The sequence below is a fragment of the Hippocampus comes genome, unplaced genomic scaffold, assembly GCF_001891065.2.
Source record: "Hippocampus comes isolate QL1 unplaced genomic scaffold, H_comes_QL1_v1.1 scaffold158, whole genome shotgun sequence".
Classification (NCBI taxonomy): Eukaryota; Metazoa; Chordata; class Actinopteri; order Syngnathiformes; family Syngnathidae; genus Hippocampus; species Hippocampus comes.
The window spans coordinates 3,718,222-3,742,120 of NW_017805548.1; the positions used below are offsets into that span (position 1 = coordinate 3,718,222).

The 23,899-nt window shown below is 42.0% G+C and overlaps 2 protein-coding genes across 2 annotated transcripts in view; both read left to right on the forward strand.

Moving 5' to 3' along the window:
• naf1 (nuclear assembly factor 1 homolog (S. cerevisiae)) overlaps nt 1-12,214 on the forward strand; it is a 17,022-nt gene extending 4,808 nt beyond the window's left edge. Inside the window, exons 4-9 of the mRNA XM_019879719.1 lie at nt 5,507-5,600; nt 5,697-5,779; nt 8,410-8,570; nt 8,673-8,724; nt 11,616-11,697; nt 11,789-12,214. Of these exons, the coding sequence (XP_019735278.1) occupies nt 5,507-5,600; nt 5,697-5,779; nt 8,410-8,570; nt 8,673-8,724; nt 11,616-11,697; nt 11,789-12,117 (801 nt within the window). The 3' untranslated portion in view covers nt 12,118-12,214. The remainder of the gene's footprint in view (nt 1-5,506; nt 5,601-5,696; nt 5,780-8,409; nt 8,571-8,672; nt 8,725-11,615; nt 11,698-11,788) is intronic.
• A 9,225-nt stretch (nt 12,215-21,439) lies between these two features.
• Nucleotides 21,440-23,899, forward strand: part of LOC109521709 (CD209 antigen-like protein E) — a 19,246-nt gene continuing 16,786 nt past the window's right edge. Inside the window, exon 1 of the mRNA XM_019879723.1 lies at nt 21,440-21,610. Coding sequence (XP_019735282.1) covers nt 21,502-21,610 — 109 coding nt within the window. The 5' untranslated portion in view covers nt 21,440-21,501. The remainder of the gene's footprint in view (nt 21,611-23,899) is intronic.

A 23,899-nucleotide genomic window follows, 5' to 3' on the forward strand; every position in this document is an offset into this window, starting at 1 on the left:
GCTTTTCGTCGTATGGGGGGCAGGAGAATGGGAATTATGTTAATGCATGAAGATTTTTTCACATAAGGGGGTATTTTCGCCCATGTAGGTTTCGTTCTAGAGGAGTTTCACTGTATATTATAACTGTTATTTATTATCCTGGTTGGTGTCCCCCCAGGGAAATTCAACTGACACGCTGATGCATACGCCATGTGCACACTGCACATAAAACCAGAGCACACACATGCATGAATCTGAGTGAAAGTGCTATGCAAAAAATGCTGCCTGAGCACGTGTCGTCAGGACAGGCCTTATACAAGGACACCTTAATAACTGGCATCCCTCCAACAACTGTTTTTTTTTTTTTCTTAACCTTGGTAGAGGTTCCGAACTCAACCAGTTCATATCCACATTTACCGGGTGATTAATTAGTAAAATAAATTTCGTAAATTTACTAAGAACTTAATTAGTAAAAAATAATGGTTTTTTTTTACAAATTTAAGGCATAAAAAAACACATTTATTAAAAACAGAAAAAAGTAAATAAAATTTCAAGACATAAGTATAAGTTTATAAGTATAAACAACCAACATTTAGTTGTTTGAATGTATTAAAGAAAGTAGCAGCCAAATTACTAAAAACCTTAGAAATAGAAAGAGGTAGTTGGTTAGATGTTGTAACATGAGCCAGTTTAATACAGAAACTTTGCTGTCAAATTTTGCCCCAAGTTAAACAAACACAAAGGTAAATTTTAGGGGGTTCACAAAATCCACGGTGTTTGGTTCAGTGTGCTTTGACTCTTAGAAAAATCAAATATGTCTTGTTTAGTTTGATTGAAAGTGAGAGTGTTCAAAGCAATGTTATTATTATTGCTATTATTAAAATTATGATTATTTAATTTTTATATCTGTTCCAGAGGCATATAGTGTGAAGTAAAACAAATAAAGCTTTGAATTGGGTGGTAAACGGTACAACCAACCTGTGTATCCACCCGAATAATGCGGATGTCAGATTTTACGAATGTCGCCCCGATTTTGAGCCAGCAGATGTGTCACATACAAACCTAGTATCTCTGAGCCGATTTTGATGATACAAAGCATGTGTAGTTTGACATACTCAACGATTGGTAGTCTGGCATCTGGGAAGTTTCACGATCGGGACGACAAAAGCCTGGCATGTCAGACATTTTGTTCGTCTTGCCGCATCGTGTGATGTCCTATGTCCTTTGTTCCAACTTTAAACCACATATAAATTGCAGTTTGCAGCCCAATAATATGTGTGCAAATTTTGAATAGAAAGCCCACTTACATCTTCTGGTCTTCACATAATTTGTTTTTGCATCCAAACTGGTTTATTGTTCCATATTAAGGAAGAAAAAATTTGATTAAAACTCTTGAAAAAAGATTGTGGTATTAAAAAAAAAAAAACAGGCAATGCCTGAAACAGATATAAAAACTTAAGTACAATTTTCATTTTTGCAGAATTTGTTCTTCCGATTATAGAAAGAGGTAAAGTACACCCTCTTTTAATATTTCGTTTGCACTGTTCAAGCAATGGATTTCAATAACTTTTAAAGGGACTTAAATCATCTTGGCCAGGGGCTTTCCCCTTCAAATATTGTTCATTTCTATCAGCGTCAGGTTTTCTTCCAATCTCTTTTTAGAATTAGGGTCAGTTTTTCAGAATATTTAGATTGGGGGCAAAATCAAATTAGTTGTGATCAGATATGGTATCTAAGTATATCATTTTGTGTAAAACTCTGTAAAGCAATTGTTGATAACTTGATCTTCTGTTAAGGAGCCACCAAGTAATATGATTTGTCAAAAATTATGATACACTCCTTTTTGGTGGAGCTGATTGACGAATAATTTGAATGATCCCCCCCTTCTTCAAAAAAACGGTTGTAAGGATGAGCCTTTCTGCTTGAGTAGTAGTTGAGATCAATTTCAGTTTACATCACTGCTCTTCTCTTAATCAAAATAGGGTTTGGAGAGCTAGCTCTGTGGCTGTCCAGAGCTTCAATTCCTGAAGATATTTTTCTCAAATTCCCTATTTTTCATCTTCCTAATATGAGCTGATCAATAAATACCGGTATTCTGCCCTCTGAGATACCCTCAAATGTCTCCCAGACAGTTGAGGCTGAACTATCATCAGTTTTGTTTAGCTGTAAAAACAAACAAAAAAAACTAATAATAATAATACATTTATTCTGTCATAAACTGTACAAAGTTTGAATCTGCCAACAGAAGTGTATCAGCCGGCTATGTCGGTATTGTCTTCTGAAATGGAAGTCATTGTAATACTCACTGAGGCATGGTCAGAAATAATAATCGGGTCACTCACACACACACACACACACACACAGACGCACACACACACACACACACACACACACACACACACACACACACACACACACACAGTGGTGTGAAAAAGTGTTTGCCCCCTTCCTGATTTTTATTTATTTTTTGGTCACATTTAAATGTTTCAGATCATCAAACTAATTTAAATATTGGTCAAAGATAACACACATAAACACAAAATGCAGTTTTTATGATTAAAGGGAAAACAAAATCCAGACCTACATGGTCCTGTGTGAAAGTGTTTGGCCCACTCATCTTTGCAGAATTGTTGCAATTCAGCCACATTGGAGGGTTTGCAAGCATGAACCGCTTTTTTAAGACCATGCCACGGCATCTCAATAGGATTCAGATCAAAACTTTGACAAGGCCACTCCATCGTCTTCATTTTGTTTTTCTTCAGTCATTCTGAGGTGGACTTGCTGATGTGTTTTGGATCATTGTCCTGCTGCAGAACCCAAGTTCACTTCAGCTCGAGGTCACGAACAGATGGCCTGGCATTCTCCTTTAGAATCTTTTGGTATTCAGTAGAATTCATGGTTCCATTTATCACAGCAAGTTTTGCAGGTCCTGAAGCAGGAAAACAGCCCCCAGACCATAACAATACCACCATCATATTTTAATGTTGGTATGATGTTCTTTTTCTGAAATGTGGTGTTACACTTACGAAAGATGTAACGGGACACACACCTTCCAAAAAGTTCAACTTTTGCCTCGTCAGTCCACAGAGTATGTTCGCAAAAGTTTTGGGGATCATTAATATGTTCCATCCATCCATCCATCTACTACCGCTTATCCGGAGTCGGGTCGTGGGGGCAACAGCTTTAGCAGGGAAGCCCAGATGTCCCCCTCCTCAGCCGCTTGTTCCAGCTCTTCCTGGAGAATCCCAAGGCGTTCCCAGGCCAGCTGAGAGACATAGTCTCTCCAGCGTGTCCTGGGTCATCCCCGGGGCCTCCTGCCAGTGAGACATGCCCGGAACACCTCACCAGGGAGGCATCCAGGAGGCATCTTAATCAGATGCCCGAGCCACCCTATGGCTCTTCTCGACGTGAAGGAGAAGCGGCTCGACTTTAAGCCCCTCCCGAATCACCGAGCTTCTCACCTTATCTCTTTGGGAGAGGCCAGACACCCTGCGGAGAAAACCTATTTCGGTCGCTTGTATCCGGGATCTCGTTCTTTCGGTCATGACCCATAGCTCGTGAACATAGGTGAGGGTTGGTAACGTAGATCGACCGGTAAATTGAGAGCTTCACCTTCAGCTCCTTCTTTACCACGACAGACCGATACAAAGTCCGCATCACAGCAGATGCTGCACCGATCCGCCTGTCGATCTCCGGCTCCCTGCTGCTCTCACTCGTGACAAGACGCCAAGATACTTAAACTCCTCCAGTTGGAGCAAGTTCTCATCCCCTATCTGGAGAGTGCACTCCATCCTTTTCCAACTGAGGAACATTGTTTCAGATTTGGAGGTGCTGATTTTCATCCAAACCGCTTCACACTCGGCTGCGAAATGCTCCAGTGAGAGTTGGAGAGCACTGCTTGAAGAAGCCAACAGTCCAACATCATCTGCAAAAAGCAGAGATGCAATATTGAGGCCACCAAACTGGAGCACTCAATGCCTTGGCTGAGCCTAGAAATTCTGTCCATAAAGGTTATAAACAGAATCGTGACAAAGGGCAGCCTTGGCGGAGTCCCACTCTCACTGGAAACCATTCCGACTTACTGCCGGCAATGCGACCCAAACTCTGACATCGGTGGTATCGGGACCGAATAGCCCGTATCAGCGGGTTCGGTACCTCAAACTCCCCAAGCACCCCAACAGAACTCCCCGAGGGGCACGGTCGAACGCCTTCTCCAAGTCCACAAAGCACATGTCAACTGGTTGGGCGAGTTCTCACGTACCCTCAAGGACCCTGCTAAGGTGTGGAGCTGGTCCACTGTTCCCCGGCCGGGATGACAAAATATGTTTTTTGGCAAAAATGATATGAGCCTTAATGTTCTTTTTGCTCAGCAGTGGTTTTTGTCTTGGAACTCTGCCATGCAAGCCATTTTTGCCCAGTCTCTTTATTATGGTAGGAGTCATGAACACTGATCTTAACTGAGGCAAGTGAGTTCTGCAGTTCTTTGGATGTTATTGTGGGGTCTTTTGGGACCTCTTGGATGAGTTGTCACTGCGCTCTTGGGGTAATTTAGGTCGTTCGGCCAGTCCTGGGAAGGTTCACCACTGTCCCATGTTTTGGACATGGATAATGGCTCTCACTGTGGTTTGCTGGAGTTCCAAAGTTTTAGAAATGGCTTTATCACCTCGACCAGACTGATAGATCTCAATTACTTTCTTTCTCATTTCTTCCTGAATTTCTTTGGATTTCGGCATGATGTCTAGCTTTTGATGATCTTTTGGTTTGCTCTACTTTGTCAGGCAGGTCCTATTTAAGTGATTTCTTGATTGAGAACAGGTGTGGCAGGAATCAAACCTTGCTGTGGCTCGAGAAATTGAACTCAGGCATGATGAAGCACAGTTATGTTTTGACAGTGGCTTCAGTCGCTTTTTCACACAGACCCATGTAGCTTTGGATTTTTTTTTCTCCTGTAATAATAAAGACCTCCCTCTAAAAACTGCATTTTGTGTTTACATGTGTTAACTTAGAATGATATTTACATTTGTTTGAGGATCTGAAACATGTGTGACAAACATGCAATAAAATAAAAAAATTGATCTAGCTGCCTCAAATGCACCATAATGCGACAGACACCTTCAGAACTTGAGAATGGCTATTTTTGTGTTACATAGTAGAATAGTGTAGTAAGACTTTAAAACAAAATCAAAGCACCACTTGAACACCATTGCCACAGAGTGAAAATGTTTACAACCAGTTCAAGGGATCTGTCACCTTCATACCTGCGGAGAGCAAATTGAAGTCAGCAAGAAGATTGCCCATTTTGTCTTTTCTCTTCTAGTCTTCACAGACATTTTTTCCCGTTTTGTAGAATTTTTACAGTGCATTAAGGATGTAACATTTAAATTAATTTGACATTTTTCAGCCAAGAATTTTCATTTCAGTCCACATTTCATTTCCAAGTCCACTGTAGAGTTTTTTTTTTCTTTCCCTGAAAAAAATGAAGCCATATACTCAAAAATGCAACACATTAACTCATGGTTTTGTGCAGGATTTGCCAGCGGTGGAAGAGCTGACTGTGTCACTACCAGATGATGTTGAACTAAAGCCAGTAGGAAAAGTATCTAGTATCATACAACAGCTCGGTAAGTAAACACACACACACACACACACACATACACTCATGCCTTTCATTGTTGTTTATTTTCTCAATTAAGTCATGATATGTCCTGTCTCTGCAGTAATAATCCAGTCTCTACAAGACGCACCCGCTTTAAATGATGACAGCATCATCTTTCGATCCGATCGACAAGCTTTGGGCAAGGTTGGCTGATGCCAGAGCAAACTACCTGTTGTATTGTATTTGGATTGTTTAATTGTTCCCTCACTACTATCATCTGGAGGTTTACATTTGTGACCAAAACATTATGTATTGCAGTTTTACATAGATATTTTGCAGGTTTTCTTCTATTTTTCTTCCTTTTAAGGATGGACCAGTCAAGAAATGTCCATTTTGATTTCATTTATTTATGTCCTCATTTATTTGATGAGGGGAAATCAGTTTGACAAAACCCAAGACCATCAACATTAGGAGCGTGTTCGGAAATTCACTGTGACACATGTACTATTTTGACAATATGTGTGTTCAGAGAGGCAAAGCACGCTCCCATATCACTCATTTCCAAAGGCAGCCCTATGAGTAAAACCAATCAGCAGTTGGTGCTTGAACCCTTTCCATCAGGGCTGCCTGACTCATTGGCCCACCGCGTCCCCAGTTGAAGCACATTGAGCGCGCACTGGCACTTGTGTGCCCTGTGATTGACTGGAAACCAGTTCAGGGTATACCCCACCTGCTGCCCGAAGACAGCTTGGAACGGCTCCAGCACACACGCCACCCTCGTGTGGATGAGGGGATCAGATGACTGGATTAAGGCTTGTAAATTGTTCAAAAACAAAGTTAGCTGCCATGACTACTTTTTTTTTGGAATGTAACGGCTATCATTGTACACATACTAAAAATATGTAACGTGGCAACTTCCTGATGCCACAGATTGGCCATTGTTTAGCCCAAGAAAGTATAGATGCTGCTGAAGTCAATGTATGAAAAAAAAAAAATTCTCATCTCACCCATCGGGTGGTGTCCGTCCCCCATTCAGCTCAGGTCCTCTGCTGTTCTGCATAGGACTGAACCCCCTAAGCCAAGTCATTGCCAAGACTGGCGACAGATACCACCTCAGAAAGGGAGCTACGATCAGCCACCTACTCTACATGGATGATATAAAGCTGTACACTAAGAGCGAAAGGGACATAGACTCCCTGATCCACACAACCAGGATCTATAGCAGTGGCATTGGGATGTTATTCTGGCTTGAAAAATGTAGTCGGATGTTCACTAAGAGAGGCAAGGTAGCCCACACTGAAAGGGTCTCACACCCTGAAGGAACAATAGCAGACTTTAAGGACAGCGACAAGTACCTCGGTATCCCACAAGCCAATGGCAACCTCGAACTGGCAACAAGGAAAGCGGCTACGGCCAAATACCTCCAGCGGGTGAGGCAAGTCCTAAGAAGCCAGCTCAATGGCAAGAACAAGACCCGGGCAATAAACAGCTATGCCCTGCCAGTGATCAGATACCCTGCAGGAATAATCAGGTGGCCAAAGGAAGAGATTCAGGCCACGGACGTTAAGACCCGAAAGCTCCTAACCATGCATGGAGGGTTCCATCCCAAATCCAGCACCCTGAGACTGTACGCAAGCCGAAAGGAAGGAGGCCGGGGATTTAGTGAGTGTGAGAGCCACTGTCCAGGATGAAACATCCAAGCTCCATGAATACATCAAGGAGAAGGCTCCAACGGATGATGTACTCAGAGAATGTCTCAGACAATGGGGAACAGAGGATGAGGTGCTGGAAGAGGGACCATCATGGGAGGACAAGCCCCTACACGGGATGTACCACCAGACCATAACTGAAGTGGCTGATCTCAAGAAGTCCTATCAGTGGCTAGAGAGGGCTGGCCTGAAGGACAGCACAGAGGCACTCATCCTGGCTGCTCAGGAGCAGGCCCTGAGCACCAGAGCCATCGAGGCCCAGATATACCACACCAGACAAGACCCAAGGTGCAGGTTGTGCAAAGAGGCACCTGAGACGATCCAACACAAAAGTGGAAGTAGATGTAGTGATCCCAAGTGATGGAAACATCAGAAAGAAGGAACACTAGAAACTAGAGAAATACCAAGGGCTCAGAGAGGAGCTGGAGAGAGCCTGGAACGTAAATGTGACACTAGTGCCTGTGGTGGTCGGAGCACTCGGGGCAGTGACCCCCAAACTGGATGAGTGGTTCCAACAGATCCCGGGAACAACATCGGACATCTCAGTCCAGAAAAGCGCAGTGCTGGGAACAGCTCGGATACTGCGCAGAACCCTCAAGCTTCCTAGCCCCTGGTAGAGAACCCGAGCTGAATGGGGGACGGACACCACCCGAGGGGTCAGACGAGCATTTTTTTTTTTTTATGTTGGTGTGCAGTGGAAGCCATGGAAATTATGGGTAAGTGATGATGAGAAGAAGGATTGTTGTGCTAAATTGGCTGCTACCTCTGAGAATGTACAAGAGAGCCAGGAGGTATGGCATCATGACTTGTGGAGGTTTCCCAATATAAACTTAATTGAATAGGTCAACGCTGAAATTTGATTTTATTTATCAGCACTTTTTCTCAATATTCTCACCGATGCTTTAATGTAGCAGCACTGTGTGTCCGTGTTCTGTCAGTGCACCCACACATTAAGCTCATCACAACACCTGTGTGCAACAACAGTATACATGTGCATTTTCCTTGTGCCACATTCACTGATATTCCAATTATCAGTAATATTAACTTTAACCTACTGGACAATGTTATGCAAAAATACTGACTAACCAGGAAGTACATTTGAATTCCCTTTTCTGTGTGTCTCAGGTTTTTGAAGTCTTCGGTCCTGTATCCAGACCTCTGTATATCTTGCGTTTTAACTCTTTTGATGATCTAAGCAGTAAGACGCTGACACTTGGACAAATTGTTTATTACGCTCCAGATATGAAAGAGTACACTGAATACGTCCTCCTGCAACAACTTCAAAGGTGACTACATAGACTCACGAGCGTATGGCGCATCGTGTTTCCCCTATTGATACAATGTACTGTAATTCTTTTGTGTTATTTTATTTCTTTTTTTCCCTGCAGTTTAAAGGGCTCAGATGCATCCTGGAAAAATGATCAAGAGCCCCCAGTCGAGGTACATTCTGCTGCTTGAATATTTGCATGAGTTGTTAAAATGCCAGTGTTGAAGCAAATTGTTCAAATTTGCTGAATGTCGAAAATAGTTATGTGGTCATCCACACTGACATCTCCACCAGAACAGCAATTCAGCTATGCTCGATTGGTCTTTTTTTTTTACTTTTTTTTTTTCTCAACCTTGAACACAATGCTCCCAGACAGACTAGCAATGAAATTACTGTTTTGTTTGTTTTTAGCTTGTTTTTTTATATTTTAGAATCCCCATTAGCTGTGCACTTGAGAAAAAAACATTTCGAAATAAATTACAAAAACAGTATACATTAAAAAAAAGAACATGCATTTGGAAAAAAAAGCAATATGTATTGAACCCTACATTCCAGTATAACATCATTTTATAAACGACAAAAGTTTCCATGAACATCTTTCAGTTACTTTCCCAGATGTTGCTTGGACTTTTGAATCGTGATATCCTTGTCAGTTTGGTCATTGACAGTGGTAAGTATTCCATGTTTCCACTTCTCTGTCGTTAACTGTTCAAGTGATTTTGTTTTTGGGGTTAGGAAGTGAGAACCGGCCTTGTGTTACCTGCCTTGTGGCATATCTGTATGACTCTAAATTGTCTGCCAGGTGATTGTACCTCCAAGAGGGAGTTTTCAATTGTAGAACCTTGCTGCAGATGTATGTACAGTTTTTGTCATCTGCATATATCAATGAATTAGCATTTTATTAGGACAAGAGGTCGGGCGTTTGCAAATATAGCGTACAGAAGTGGAATTCCACATTCCATAGACCATGGGTGTCAAACTCATTTCACATTGTGGGCCTCATAGGGCCTCGGTAGATGTCAAGTGGGCCGGACCATTAAAAATTATACCATATTCTGCTATAAATAACCAAAATAATATGTCTTTCCTTTGTTTTGGTCTAAAGATGCACAAGGGCCGTATGTTTGACACCGCTGCCATAGACCTATTTATAAAACTCCCAATAAAGAAGACCCTTTGTGCCCCATGTTTTAAATATCTTCCCATTCAAGCAATAGCAGATTGTTGAAATGAGACAGATGACGTTAAGGATGGGTGTCAGGGGGCAGTTTCTGGGAGAATGCTGATTTACACAGTTTGACAGATGTTCAAAGGACTGGATGTTTTTCATAGTTAAGCCTGGTGCTGAAAAGAAAATATTAGTCCCGAACACCCCTTTAACTGTAATGCTGGATTTTTTTTTTTTTTAGAATCATGGAATCATCATTTTTCTTGTGGTGAAGGCAATGTTTTTATTCTGTGTTTGATCCATCAATTGTACACAACAAACACACCCCTTTGTGGCATACGTAGGGGCAAGGGTCAGCCTGTAAGTGCCCGAGCAAACAAAATCTCCAACCAAACACCAAATTGGAGTATTTGTAAGCAAACTAGTGGTCTTTTTAGAATGTTTGCCAGAAAAATAGCACGACCATATTTTCCGCACTATAGGGCGCACCGAAAAGTCTTCCATTTTCTTAAAAGCTCCCAGCGCGCCATAAAATCCGGTGTGCATTGTGTATGGTCATTACGGTAATATCTCGACCCCAAGATGGCTCCTTGCTGGAGACATGCTTACAATGTCATAACTTGCTGTTGGTTCAGTGAATTGTGTCGCTGCTAAAATTATTAACTAAATAAAATTTTAAAAAAATAATTAAAAGTTTTTGTTGCAGCTCCGAAAAAAGGAGCGCTGTGGTGTTGGTTTTTAAAACGCACACTTTATTAATGGTTTTCACAGTCTTAACAAATACAGGTACGTCTTTGTCGGTCTCCGTCCCTTCTTCCGGTCGACTTGAGAGGTGTTCATGACCGCCTCCGAAAAATGTAAATTAACGATACATTCAATGAAACTACGAAAATTGAAAATAATGCATCAAAACAGAACATCAAGCGAGAAAATCACAAAATAAATTGTATAGACCCCTACAGAATTTATTTTGAGATTCCCATGTTTGTGAATACAGTACACACCAAAGGAATAAAGAACAAAACAGTCCAGACTCCTACATTTTACTGATATCTGATCCTTCTGTTGGAGCTACGCTCAAGGAAATGCCCAAATAAATTCTGTAGGGGTGCTATAGAATTTATTTTGTGATTTCCTCGCTTGATTTTCTATTTTGATGCATTATTTTCAATTTTCATAGTTTCATTGAAGTAATCGTTAATTTGCGTTTTTCGGAGGCGGTAATGAACGCCCTCTCGAGTCGAACAGAAGGAATGTAGCTCCATCTAGTGGATGCATTGTAGATTGCACCTTATAACCCAGTGCGTCCAATATCTGAAAAAAATTACCAAATAGACCATTCGTTGAAGGTGCGCCTCATAATCCAGTGCGCCTTTTAGTGCGGAAAATAAGGCGGTGGGTTATAACTTTACATTTTAGGGGTTTAGAGGTACCTTCAAGTATAACCCCCGCAAATGATACACAATTTGGAATGCAACAAAATAAAAAAATGCACCAGAAGTACTTTTGTTCAGCACTTGATAATGCTTCAGTGTCAGGTCACTTCAAGCTGATTGCCAGTATTTATGTGGATGCCTGAACAGAAGTGTTGCTTTTGTTTTGCCACGTTAGCGCTATTACGGACTTTGTTTCGGTTGGTTGCTACCAAGGGGACTTTGAGACAACTTCACAGCTTTTCGTGAAAGAAGTGTCTGTGTGACTAATGTGGTGAATTTGAGCCAATTTTCCAATTGACTCAACGGTCAACCAGCATCCCGGAACAGAGTGCGGTCATACCACTGTCTTCTGTATAAGTAACGAGGTCCTCTTGTCATGACAGTAATGCATGTCTCAAGCATGCAAAGGAAGTGATTTCTTTTTCACTGGGGTACGGCTAATGATTGTTTCACTCTCCAGGCTTTAGATTACAGTGATGATGAAAAGGAGCAGCAAGCCAAGAGGAGAGTGAAAAACACAAAAAAGCAGCACAACAACACAGGTGAGAATGTTAAAAATATGTTGTCCTCTCGTTTGGAAGAATGGAAGTGATTCTTTCATGTCTTTATTCTAAATGTTTTGTCCCCTTATAGAAAGTCTTAGAGTGAACAGTCTCCCGCCTCACCGTGTAACACCGAGACGTACGGGCGCTCCATTCAGTCATCCCAATGTAAACACCAACCAACCACCTTTTCGTCACTCGAGTCAGCCACCCCTGCGCAGAGATGTTCCCCGAGGATACCATGCTCCTCCGTGCCTCTATCCACCTCATCCTCCTCCCCCAATCTCCTTCCCACTATTCCCCCCTCCATCATTTTTCAGTCAATCATACACCTCTCCACTCTGGCTACCAAATTCTGTCCCATTCTCAAAACTCCATCCTCCTCCTCCTCCTCCCCCACCACCACCTCCTCCACAATGAAACCAACGTGGATTTTTTTTTTTTTAGGCCGATGCCGATTCCAATGTGCCATAGAAAAAATCCAAAGACTGATTAATCGGCTGATTCATTTAAAAAATATGAAACTAACATTTATTTGGTCCTTTAATACTTACAACAATGAAGATATACATTCCAGGCAGAACCTTTGTATGTTTTAAAATACTTGGTTCTTTCATATTTGTTCAACTTTGCAACAGAGAAATAAAAAGGCTGATATTTGTCATTAAATGTGTCTCATTTTATTTGTTTATCTGTTTAAAAAAAATGCAAAAACTGGCAAAAAATGTGCAGTATTTCCAATTTTTTAAAGCCAAGTACACACACACGCACACACACACACATAGACACGCAACTACATATTCTGTTTGTGGGGCGGGGCGGTATATATAGACATAGATCAAGTCAAGTACAACTTTATTGTCAAATGTGCTGTATGTGCAACATACAGCATACAGCACAGATGAAATTTCTTCCCTCTCAATCAGACAACAAGAGGAGCCGCTGCGCGTGCCCGTTCCGCCATCAAGTTCTTAGATCAGTAGTTCTTAACCTGGGTTCGATCGAACCCCAGGGGTTCGGTGAATCAGTCTCAGGGGTTCAACGGAGCCTCTGTCAAGGAGGTTAAGACACACCCGACTCACCATGTCATTTAGTTATGACACACCCGCATGGCCATCACTGGCTGCAGATGATCACATGACATTGCTTGTCCAATCAGTGCTGCGGGAAATTCCGTTCACTCAAGTCAACGTGTGACTGTCGCGATAGTACATCATGTATATATATATATATATATATATATATATATTTTCTATGTTTTAACACATGCTATGTCGAGCAAAAAAGTGGTCAGATGAATATGTACAACATGAATTCACATGCATCAGTGTCCTGTCTGCATGATTTGTCATGCCAAGTTGAGCAACTCCAGTCTCGCACCGGCACAACTGAAGCAACATTTTCGAATCATATTTTTATTCTTCACTATGGGTTCTGTGAACCTACATATGAACCAGTTGGGTTTGGTACCTCTAACAAGGTCAAGAACCACAGATATAGATCAATAGATAGATATACACACATACACAGTGATCCCTCACTTATCGCAGTTAACAGGGACCAGAACCGGCTGCAATAATGAAGGACCGCGAAGTAGGGTTTGCAACCCGTAGAAATTTTTGTTTAAGTGTATGTTGGTTCCACCATGTTTTACAGTATTTATACTTTACATATTTGAGACAAAGATTACAGCAGGACACATCTTTACTTAAATCTTTAATCATAAAACCGTCCATCCATTTTCCGATCCGCTTTATCCTCACAAGGGTCGCGGGGCATGCTGGAGCCTATTCCAGTTGTCTTCGGGGCGGCGGTGGGGGACATCCTGAACCAGTTGCCAGCCAATCGCAGGGCACACACAGACGAACCACCATCCGCGCTCACACTCACAGAGACAATTTAGAGTGTTCCATTCACCTGCCAGGAGTGTTTTTGAAATGTGGGAGGAAACCGGAGAACCTGTAGAAAACCCATGCAGGCATGGGGAGAACATGCAAAATCCACACAGAAAGGCCGGAGCCGGAATCAAACCCGGCACTTCTGCACTGTGAGGTCGACGCGCTAACCACTGGCCAACCGGGCCGCCCATTATAAAACCTTATACAGTAATGAACATTCATCAGCATTGCCTTCTCAGAGAGGCAACTTGTGTTGGCGGCGTAGAAGGTGGCTCTCACTTGACCGTTAGCCTCCAGCGAGTTCCTGGTCAGCTATCGCCGCGCAGCCGATGTGTTTATGGTAAGACATTTAATCAGTATTGATGAGGAGGAGGTATTATTGTTTTCCAGAAACCCACACAAAATCAAATATCCTTTTCTGGATTTTTCACAAAACAAAAGTCAGGAAATACATAAGACGATTAATGAAATAAATAACTAAATAACCCTCCACGGGTTCTTCACAGAAAAAAAGCCAGGAAATAAATTACACCATTTATTAAATATGTTGTGAGAGGGAAGAAATTTCATCTGTGCTGTATGTTGCACATACAGCATATTTGACAATAAAGTTGTACTTGATATTTGATAAATAATAATCAACTTTGCTCTGATGAAGTTTATGCACGACACCACAACATTCATGACAGAATCCCAAGTCAATACTTTGGAGCACAGTGCGTGCTTGCTGGCGTATTAGGCAGTGAATTTGAAACCCCCGTTCTTCCATCTCCCAGTTCATGCGTCCAATTAGATCCCCGAGATGCGCCCACTATAGTCGGAGTCTCATCAGTTTTGTTGCTGGCCAGCTTTGACCAATCCAGGTCTAACGCTTCCATAGTTTGTTGCACTTTGCCGAAAATATCCTCCCCCGTCCCTTTGAGACTTTGGAGGGCTGCCAACTCCTTGCACATCTCAAGTTCACGCTAACTCCACGAATAAAAATTGCAGTTGCGCGGTGTCCTGCACATCCATGATCTCATCCAGTGCTAATGAAAATAACTCTTTCGTCTTCTGCTGCAGCTGGGCAACTACCTGCGATTTCTTCGATACGTCTGGTGATTGTACTCGCTGATAGACTCGTGCTATTGAAGACTTCTTTCTTCTCGGTACACACCTCCTCCGTGACAACAGTAAAAGGTTTACCGCTGCTTGCTGCTTGTTGTTGAGCAACACGAAAGCTAGCTCGAACAGATGACTGTTCCAGCTGAGAGAACGTTCCACATTTTAGTTTTGACAGTGCTCGCATTTGTCCTTGCAAGCTCTCGTATTTGTCGTGACGGGATTCATAGTGTCTCCGCAGATTGTATTCTTTGAATACCGCCACCGCCTCTTAACAAGTGAGACAAAAAAAAAATCGTTTGTCCACTTTGGGTTAAATACCCTGCATTCTGCATCTATTTTTCTTTTACCTAACCTTTTTGCCATGATCCCATTCTCTTCGAGAGGTGCGGGTTTCGGATGTTTTTCTGGGGTTGCCAGATAACGGCACAGACTGCAGAAAGATGCAACAAATGTCATGTTATAGTATATGTGTTTATGAAATAGTTACAAATTAATAGTTAATAATGAAAATTGTTCCGAACTAAGGAACATTTTATTGCAAAAGCCCAACTTTATTATCAAATACAAATCCACATAGATGAAAAATAAACCAAAGTACTCTCTGGTATTGTTCAGGGCGGTTGGGCCAAATGCAGAGGCGGGCTGTATCCGGCCCGCGGGCCGTAGTTTGGGGACCTCTGCTGTAGGCCTTTTTCCCCTCTCTGATCCTTCTCCTCAGCTGGATCTGCAAGGCCTTCAGCTTCTCTCTGTTTCTCGACACAAAAGCTCTCTTCTTCTCCTTACGGAGGGCCTTTATGTCGGGAGTAATCCACGGTTTGTTGTTGGAAAAACACCGCACAGTCCTGGTGGGTACAGTGTTCCCCTCACAATAGTGGGTGGAGTGTATATGCCTCCTTGGTACTGGCATGAAACAAATCTTAAATTTTATTGTCTCTTGTGGCACAGGTTACATACTGAGTGAAGGTTGGGAGGGAGGACGACAGAGAGACATGGTTGAAGTCCCCAGAGATTGACACTGTACCTGCTGCAGTTTGCCTACCAGCCTGGAATCGGCGTGGAGGACGCCATCATCTATCTCCTCCACTTGGCGCTGTTACACCTGGAGAAGGCTGGGAGCACTGTGAGGATCATGTCCTTTGATTTCTCCAGTGCCTTCAACACCATCCAGCCCAACCTACTGGGGGACTGCAGCACGTCGGAGTGGACCACCACTTCATATCATGGATTACAGATTACTTAACGAATCGGCCGCAGTACGTCAGGGCACAGAGCTGTGAGTCGGACAGCACTGGGGCGCCGCAGGGGACTGTCCTGGCTCCATTCCTGTTTATCCTCTACACCTCGGACTTCAGCTACGTCACTCCAAACTGCCACCTTCAGAAGTTCTTTGATGACTGCGATCCTCGGCCTCATTACGGACGGAGATGATCGGGAGTACAGGGGACTGATGGAGGACTTCGTGGACTGGTGCCTGCAGAACCACCTCCAGATCAAACCCAGGAAAATTAAGGAGTTGGTTGTGGATTTCTTCAGGAAACAAGTCTTCACCTGCCCCGATGCACATCCAGGGTACGGACATAGAGAGGGTGACCTCCTACAAGTCCTTGGATGCTCTTCTCAACAATAAACTAGACTGGTCTAACAACACGGACGCTCTGATCAGGAAGGGGAAGAGCCAGCTCTTCCTGCTCAGAAAACTGAGGTCTTTTGGGGTTCAGGGGTCACTCCTTAAGACCTTCTATGACTCTGTGGTGGCCTCGGCCATCCACAATGGCATTGTCTGCTGGTCAGGCAGCACCTCTGCCCGAGACAGAGAGAGACTGGATCGATTGGTCAGGAGGGCCAGTTCTGTCCTGTGCTGCTCCCTGGACACTCTGGAGGAGGTGGGCAACAGGAGGATGATAGCTAAACTGGAAGCTATGATGGACAGACCCTCCCACTCCCTCCAGGCCACCCTGACAGCACTGGGCAGCTCCTTCAGGCAAAGATTGTTACACCCGCGCTGCGAGAGGGAGAGGTACCGCCGCTCGTTCTTACCGACTCCTGTCAGGCTGCTGAACAAACACACATGAAAATCTGGACTGACCCCATTCACCCATTGTAAATAGCACAGCCACCTTATGCAGCATATACAGTATGTAGTTGCATATATGCTTGCATCAATTTTGATATTTTATATTGCATTCTGTACTGTGTACAGTAAATTCTTCTTATATATTATTTTGTGCATGCAATACTTCGTTTTTCTTTTCTACTCATTCAAGTTTGCTGCTGTAGATTGCAAATTTCTCCATTGTGGGACAAATAAAGGTTTTCTTATCTAATCGTATCTTATGATGTCGAGCATGGCACAGTTAGTGATTAGTTTAAGGTCAGAAACCATCGAAACACAAACTGTTTATGGTGGCCCTTTAATACTATGATAAAGAAATAAATAAATTAATAACATTTGAAAAGTTCGGGTAGTCACAAACATGGAGCTAACGCTAACACAGACACATAAAACTTCGCTTGTGTGTATGTAATGGTGCTAGCTCCGTGTGAGTGTCTCAGCACTCATTTCTCCCGTTCTTGTGCGTGTGTATTGTCAGATCTGGTGCTTCGGACTGGAGCTCCAGTGACAGCCACACTGGTGTGTTGTTTATCTATTTAAATGTGTATTCAGCAGCAGCGCCGGGTTGTTTACATCCACGTGTATTCCAGCTGTTGCCATATAGTCCGAAGCTGTTGGCCTTCGAATGAGACAGACCTAACTATTTAGCATGGAGGTAGTGCTAACACATACAGCATCCATATCAATCTTGCGTGGGCCGCACAAACATTAAACTTTCATATCAAGGCGGGGCCCTCAAACGTGTATCCTGCGGGCCACAATCGGCCTGCGGGCCGCGGGTTTGAGACTTCTGCTCTAAGCTGTCAAGACGACTATACTAAAGGAGCAAGACACTCAGTTTCCTGGCTCATGGAGATTGAGTTTGGCTTGCTGTTGATCTGCTTTAACATACCCAGTGTATCCAACACGTAGTGACCAGAGGCGATTGCTCTAAGACTGCAAGGGAAGCTGAGCTTCCCCTAAAATGTCAAAAAATAAGTGATCAAATATATGTGTGTACATACAATTGTGTGTACATGTCATTGACTAAATATGCGCTACAACCGCTCAACTTTTGTTCCGAGTAAGCTTCTTATTACTGGTTACGACCGACACTCTTCTCATTAATTCCTGCAGCTTCACTGTGCTTTAAACTGTGTGGACGCTGAGCGTCTGCAGCGTGGACGCTGGGCGCCTCGAGAGTTCAGACTAGGTTGTCCCAATGCATTGAAACGAGACGATTCATTGGATAAATGCCGGTTTTGTCCCGCCCACCGGACGCGTCTCTGGGAGTCTATGGACAGTGGGCGTTTATGGGCTGGCCCGGACGCTGAGCTTTTCTGCATGATGATTGGATGATCTGTCTGAGGCTGAATGTCTTTTGATTGACAGCGAAATAAGCCAATCACCGATCTTTTGGTGTCGGCGTTCGTGGGAGCATTTTTCAATTCTCATTCTGTTCTGAGTTGAACGGGAGACTTCTTCTAATCATTTTAGCGACTCTCTTTGTTGAAAACGACTAGCGACAAATTAATCTTTAATTTCTGGTGGGTTTTATTGTAGTTGCTTGTGTTCGCAGACTGACCTATATCACCACAGGGTCACAGATCATTTTCTTGAAAAGGAGAGTAGAATTCACGTATGAATAAATAAATAAATAAACGGACACGTTTTATGATGTAGGCCGAAATTGAGTTTCCCCTCTTTGACAGACCAGCATCCGCCACTATTAGTGACAACAGTACACCCTGCGACCCATGTGAGGTTAAGTGGATCAGAAAATGGATGGATGGATAAGAAAGTCGCGATTAGTATTTCACCACACAACTATAGCTATGATAAAATAAAAGTGTACTTTCAGAAAACCGCGCCTCAAATGGCATATTTGTCGGTGGGTACGGCCCCCAATGGCACGCCCAAAGTGACTGGTCCAATGGGACAGGACAGAGAGGCATATATCACAACCAGCTTTCTAAACTGGTTGGATTGAATTGTTAACAGCTGTTCAAATGTCAACCAAGATAGCATTTAGCTGCCAACAAAACCACAGTCGGACATCAGACTGACTGATAATGTGCAAAGTTTTTTGGACAGAGGATGAGTGCTCCTCCTCTTGTCCGCTTGAAGTAAAGTGAAGACACTTTCTCCTGTATTTGAACACCCATGAGACATGCGGCACATCGTGATATTTCACATTTGATATGAAGTAGTGTTTTGGCGGAACACAAATGCAGTACTGGTACACGTGTGCTGCCGAGAAGGTGCAACCACCAAGCACAGATTCTTCTCCTTTGACAAATGTAGTGGCCAAAATGCTGAAAAACAGTCCACATTGGGTCCACATAAAAGACAACAAACACCATACGATAAAACAAAAAACAAAAACAACAAAAAGTGAAGCTCTTGAAGAGCTCTTGCACATGACTGCCAACTACGGCACCATCTTGAAAAATTGTAAACAATTCAATCCAGCCAATCCTTATTTGCCACCTGTCCCGGCTTTTTTGGAAGGTGTTGCAGCCATTCAGGTTAACGATTTTTGCGAAAAACAATAATATCTTTTCGAGCATCAAATATCTTGTCTTTTTAATGCACAGTGATCCCTCGCTATATCGCGCTCCATTTATTGCGGCTTCAGTACATTCTGGGTTTTTTTTTTTCTCCTCCTTCCGTGAAAAACCTCCTTCACGGTTTTGCACTTATCGCGGCAGGGTCTCGGTCCCCATTAACCACGATGACTGAGGGATCGCTGTATTCAAATACATATTGAACATGATTTGGAAATCATTGTATTCTGTTTTTATTTGTTTAACGCTGTCTCAAATTCATTTTAAAAATGAAAAATGTTTCCAAATGCACATCATTGTAGATTGGTCACACGAAAATGAAATCTTATACCGTGCCACAGTAAATACTATGCTGCTGAGTTTTTCCATTTTAAAAAAAAACAATGAATGGAAGCCCCTGTTTTTCATTTTATATTATGATCATATTGATACCTTTTTTGTTCCAGTGGACTGAATACAATTTGTTTGACTTGCCTAAGGATCTTTTTTGTGTCAAATGTGCTTCCATGATTTGAAATGTTTTTCTTTTCATACTTTTATATCAGGCAGGTGTGTGTGCTCATGTTTTCAACGGTTTTGTCAAGTCGAAGATTCTTTTCATACACTGTATTAGCATGACATATTTGTGTACAACACCATCAGCGTGCCTCAAACCTGTACTAATGAATGATATGCAAAAGGACTCACCCAGTTATTTTCATTATTGTGACAATAGTTATTGGAAGGTAATTTTTAACGCTAAAAATCTTTAAGAACGGTTGTCAGAATTCCACCAAATTCCAAATTCTAAAAGTATTTTAAACTGACCCTTGCTTTATTGTTTTTCAATAAACAGATAGTTGATTGGTGCACATATGAAATGAGATTTTGGTAACCCAGTTCACATTTTCAAACAATTGTAAATAAAAGAAAAGTGAGCTCGTGATTGCATTCCACCGTCAACAATATTTTAGCAGCATTATAACAACAACAACAAAAAAAAAACCTGTGGATGCAGCATTTTCCTTAACCCAGGGGTGTCAAACATACGGCCCGCGGGCCGGATCCGGTCCGCAAAGGAGTTTAATCCGGCCCGCGAGATGATTACGTAAAGCAGGGGTGTCAAACATACGGCCCGTGGGCCGGAACCGGCCCGCAAGGAGGTTCAATCAGGCCCGCAGGATAATGTAAAAGTGAAAAAAATGCATTAAAGACACAGAATTAATATTTTTAATAAGGTGCAATTCATTGAGTATCCGCAAGGGGACACTGTTTTGATCAGAGAAGAAGACAACAGCAGCCTCAGTCTGTCACTGAGACAGATCCATGACAGCAGACGCTATCAATAGCACTCTCACATTTACACATTTAATAGCACTCTCCTTAGTTTGTAAGGTGTAGGCAGGGATTACATTTAGATTTTATATGCATGTGTAAAAGGTTTAAAACTTCCTTTCTTTGTAAATCTCGTTTAATTTTTTAAGTGCATTACTATATTTTTCAATACCAATTACTTGTTAAAGTTTGTACAATCAGTGGGATCAGTTGCAATGCATATATGTGAATGATTAAAGTAAATTGCACATTTGTCGAAGGAAATGTAAGGTGCTTCATGAAATGTTTTTTAAAAGATATGTCACTAAATTTCAACATTTTCCTAATGTTCTTGTGCTTCTTTATACCAAAACAAAGGAAAGACATATTGTTTTGGTTATTTATAGCAAAGTATGGTATCATTTTAATGGTCCGGCACACTTGACATCTACCGAGGCCATATGTGGCCCACCATGTGAACTGAGTTTGACACCCCTGCCTTAACCATTTCAGGGACAGTGGTTCCAAGCGTAGACAGCTATTCAAATATTGTTTTCTCTTATATTAATTCATCTTAATGTCACAGTTGTGCATCAACCACTACAATGGTGTGTTTGTGTTTTGCAATCCACTGCCATTATTTTTTGTCATGGCTAAAGACTAATAAAACACATGAGGAAAAAAAATCCTGATGTAGATTATCATTATTTGTGCCTGAAAGGGTTAAGTGAAGCAGGTGGCATCTTAAAAAGAAAAGTGGCTTAAGACTTGTGACAGTAAGGATATGGTGAAATATTTCCTTGTACACAACACCAGAGGCAACATACTACCTGACTGCATCTGCTTATACATGGCTGTGGTGTTTAAATCTCGTGGTTCTCAAGTCAGCATTGAAGTTGGTGAATATGAGCAGTTTCCGAAAAATGGACATGGAGACATGACAGAAAAGGCTCTGCCAAGTAGGTGAAATGGGACTACTGTAATCATTTGTTTGGTTCTCGTTGGCTTAATATCCATCTTGAACAGTTAAATTTTCCTTTTCTGTTTACATTTGCTGATTTTACCTCTGTGTGTGTGTGTGTGTGTGTGTGTGTGTGTGTGTGTGTGTGTGTGTGTGTGTGTGTGTGTCTTGACAGAATTAAGACATGCCTCTGTGGTTTTGATGGGGTTTGGGCTGCTGTGTGTCCTTCAAGCTGTTCTCAACATCACACTCAGACTGAGTAACCGAGAGCTACCTCATAAAGGTTGATTAAATAGTTTTTTGTTGTTGTTGTTGTTGTTGTTGTTGTTTTTTAATTGTCTTTGTAGCTCAGCTACCGGTCATACAATGAAGACAAGCATTTGCACGAATACGTTTTTTGGGGAACGGAAAGATATTGCCTTGTTCCTCAATTTCTGTAGTTCTCAGTGTGGCCAAATTATGTCAAGATTGCCAAATCATGTCCCAATCTGTCTGCTTTTTTGTTTGTTTGTTTTTTCTATGCATATATCGTTTTATGTGCAGATGTTAATGCTACAATTATCAGAAGTAAGGACGTCCCAATAACTCTTTTTTTGCCACCCAAGTTTGAGTCAAAGTTTTTGGTTTTCAGGATCTGATGATGTCCTGATTCAATACCTTTGAATGAAACCAAGCACGTAAACTGTCTTAAATTAAAAGAGAAATTTATGTACACACATACATGTATGTACAGTACTAAATGTTATATGTTGTTATATGTTTACATTCATATTTTGTGGCCAATCCACCAAATCAGTGCCAGTTCCTTTTTGTAACACTCTCAAAATTTACTCACATACATATTGACCATCTCGAAATATGTAACGGTCAATCTCAGGCACGTTTTATTTGAACTTATCTTTTGGTTGTACTCAAACTCTATGGGCTCTTAGCACAAAATTAGCAGAGGTGTCTACAGTATTTTAAAACGCTTCACAGGTCAGTCATGAGTGAGTGGCCTGGGTACCTGTCCGTCATTGTTAGTCCGTCATTTTTTTCAAGCTGAAGCACACTGTATATGTCAGTTTGTCATTATTTTAACTGCGCTTCCCTTTGTAAATTTCACTGCTCCTCCAATCCATCAGTGTGTCAGTCAAAAAAAAAAAAACATGTCAGTCCAAGAGATAAAAAAAAAAATCCATGCATTTTTCACTTTATCTAAATCATACACATCCAATTCATATGAACTAATGTATTGAACTGGTGGGTGCCTGCAGCTGAATAAACTCTTAACATGCCCAAAAGTTTACATTTAAAGTTTAAAATGGCCTACCTTCAAAGTACAGTGTGTTGAATGTAGTGCCATCTAGTTGTGAAATAATAGAATGCAATGACATAACTCGAAGTGCACTTTGGTGCCTCAAGATCACACTTTGCCAGCCTTCCATCAATTTCCTCAAAAAGGTTGCAAGCCATCACCAACGACTTCTAGTAGTTTCTTCATGTCACACATGCCGTTGTCATGATATAAAGAATAAAGTTTGTCAAGTTTGCCTCCTTTGAGTATCCGTAGAGTAAAGATGGCGGCGAAAGATGACAGCCTCCTCAAGGGGAAGCACGCCCTATGTAATATAATTAGCGATTACTTCACCTACAGTTACACTCCAAAAATTTATGTTGATGTCAAATCAAGTCAAGTCACATTTATTTATCTAGCCCTTAATCACAAACAGTCTCAAAGAGCTTCTCATGCCCACAGTTGAAGAAATATTAACGACAACCTTAACCCCTAGGAGGGCAAGGAAAAACTGAAAAACCCCATGTGGGGGGAAAATGAGAAACTTTGAGAAGGGGCTGCAGACAGAAGGGTCCCCCTTCCAGGATGACCAGGCTGCAATGGATGCCCAATGGGCAACATTTGACACAATATTGTACAAACACAAACCTTCATAGCAGCATCTCCGAGTGATCGACCCAAGTGGTGCAAATCATGTCCATAACGATCAGCGCAGAATCCATACAGCGATATTCAATTGGGTCATCATCACCTGGTTCCCTCTCCAGATCAGGGAGGAGGGGGAGGGACAAACAGTGGTATATACAGTGTGGACAGCAAGTATTTGAAACCTTGATGATTTTTTGACGTTTTCCTACTTACAAAACACGCAGAGGTCTGTAATTTGTATCAAAGCTGTTCTCCAACTATGAGACACAAAATCTAAAACAAAATTCCAGAAAATCACAGTGAATGATTTTTAAATAATTCTTCTCCTTCTTCTACTTGGTTCATTGGAGATTCCACCCCCCC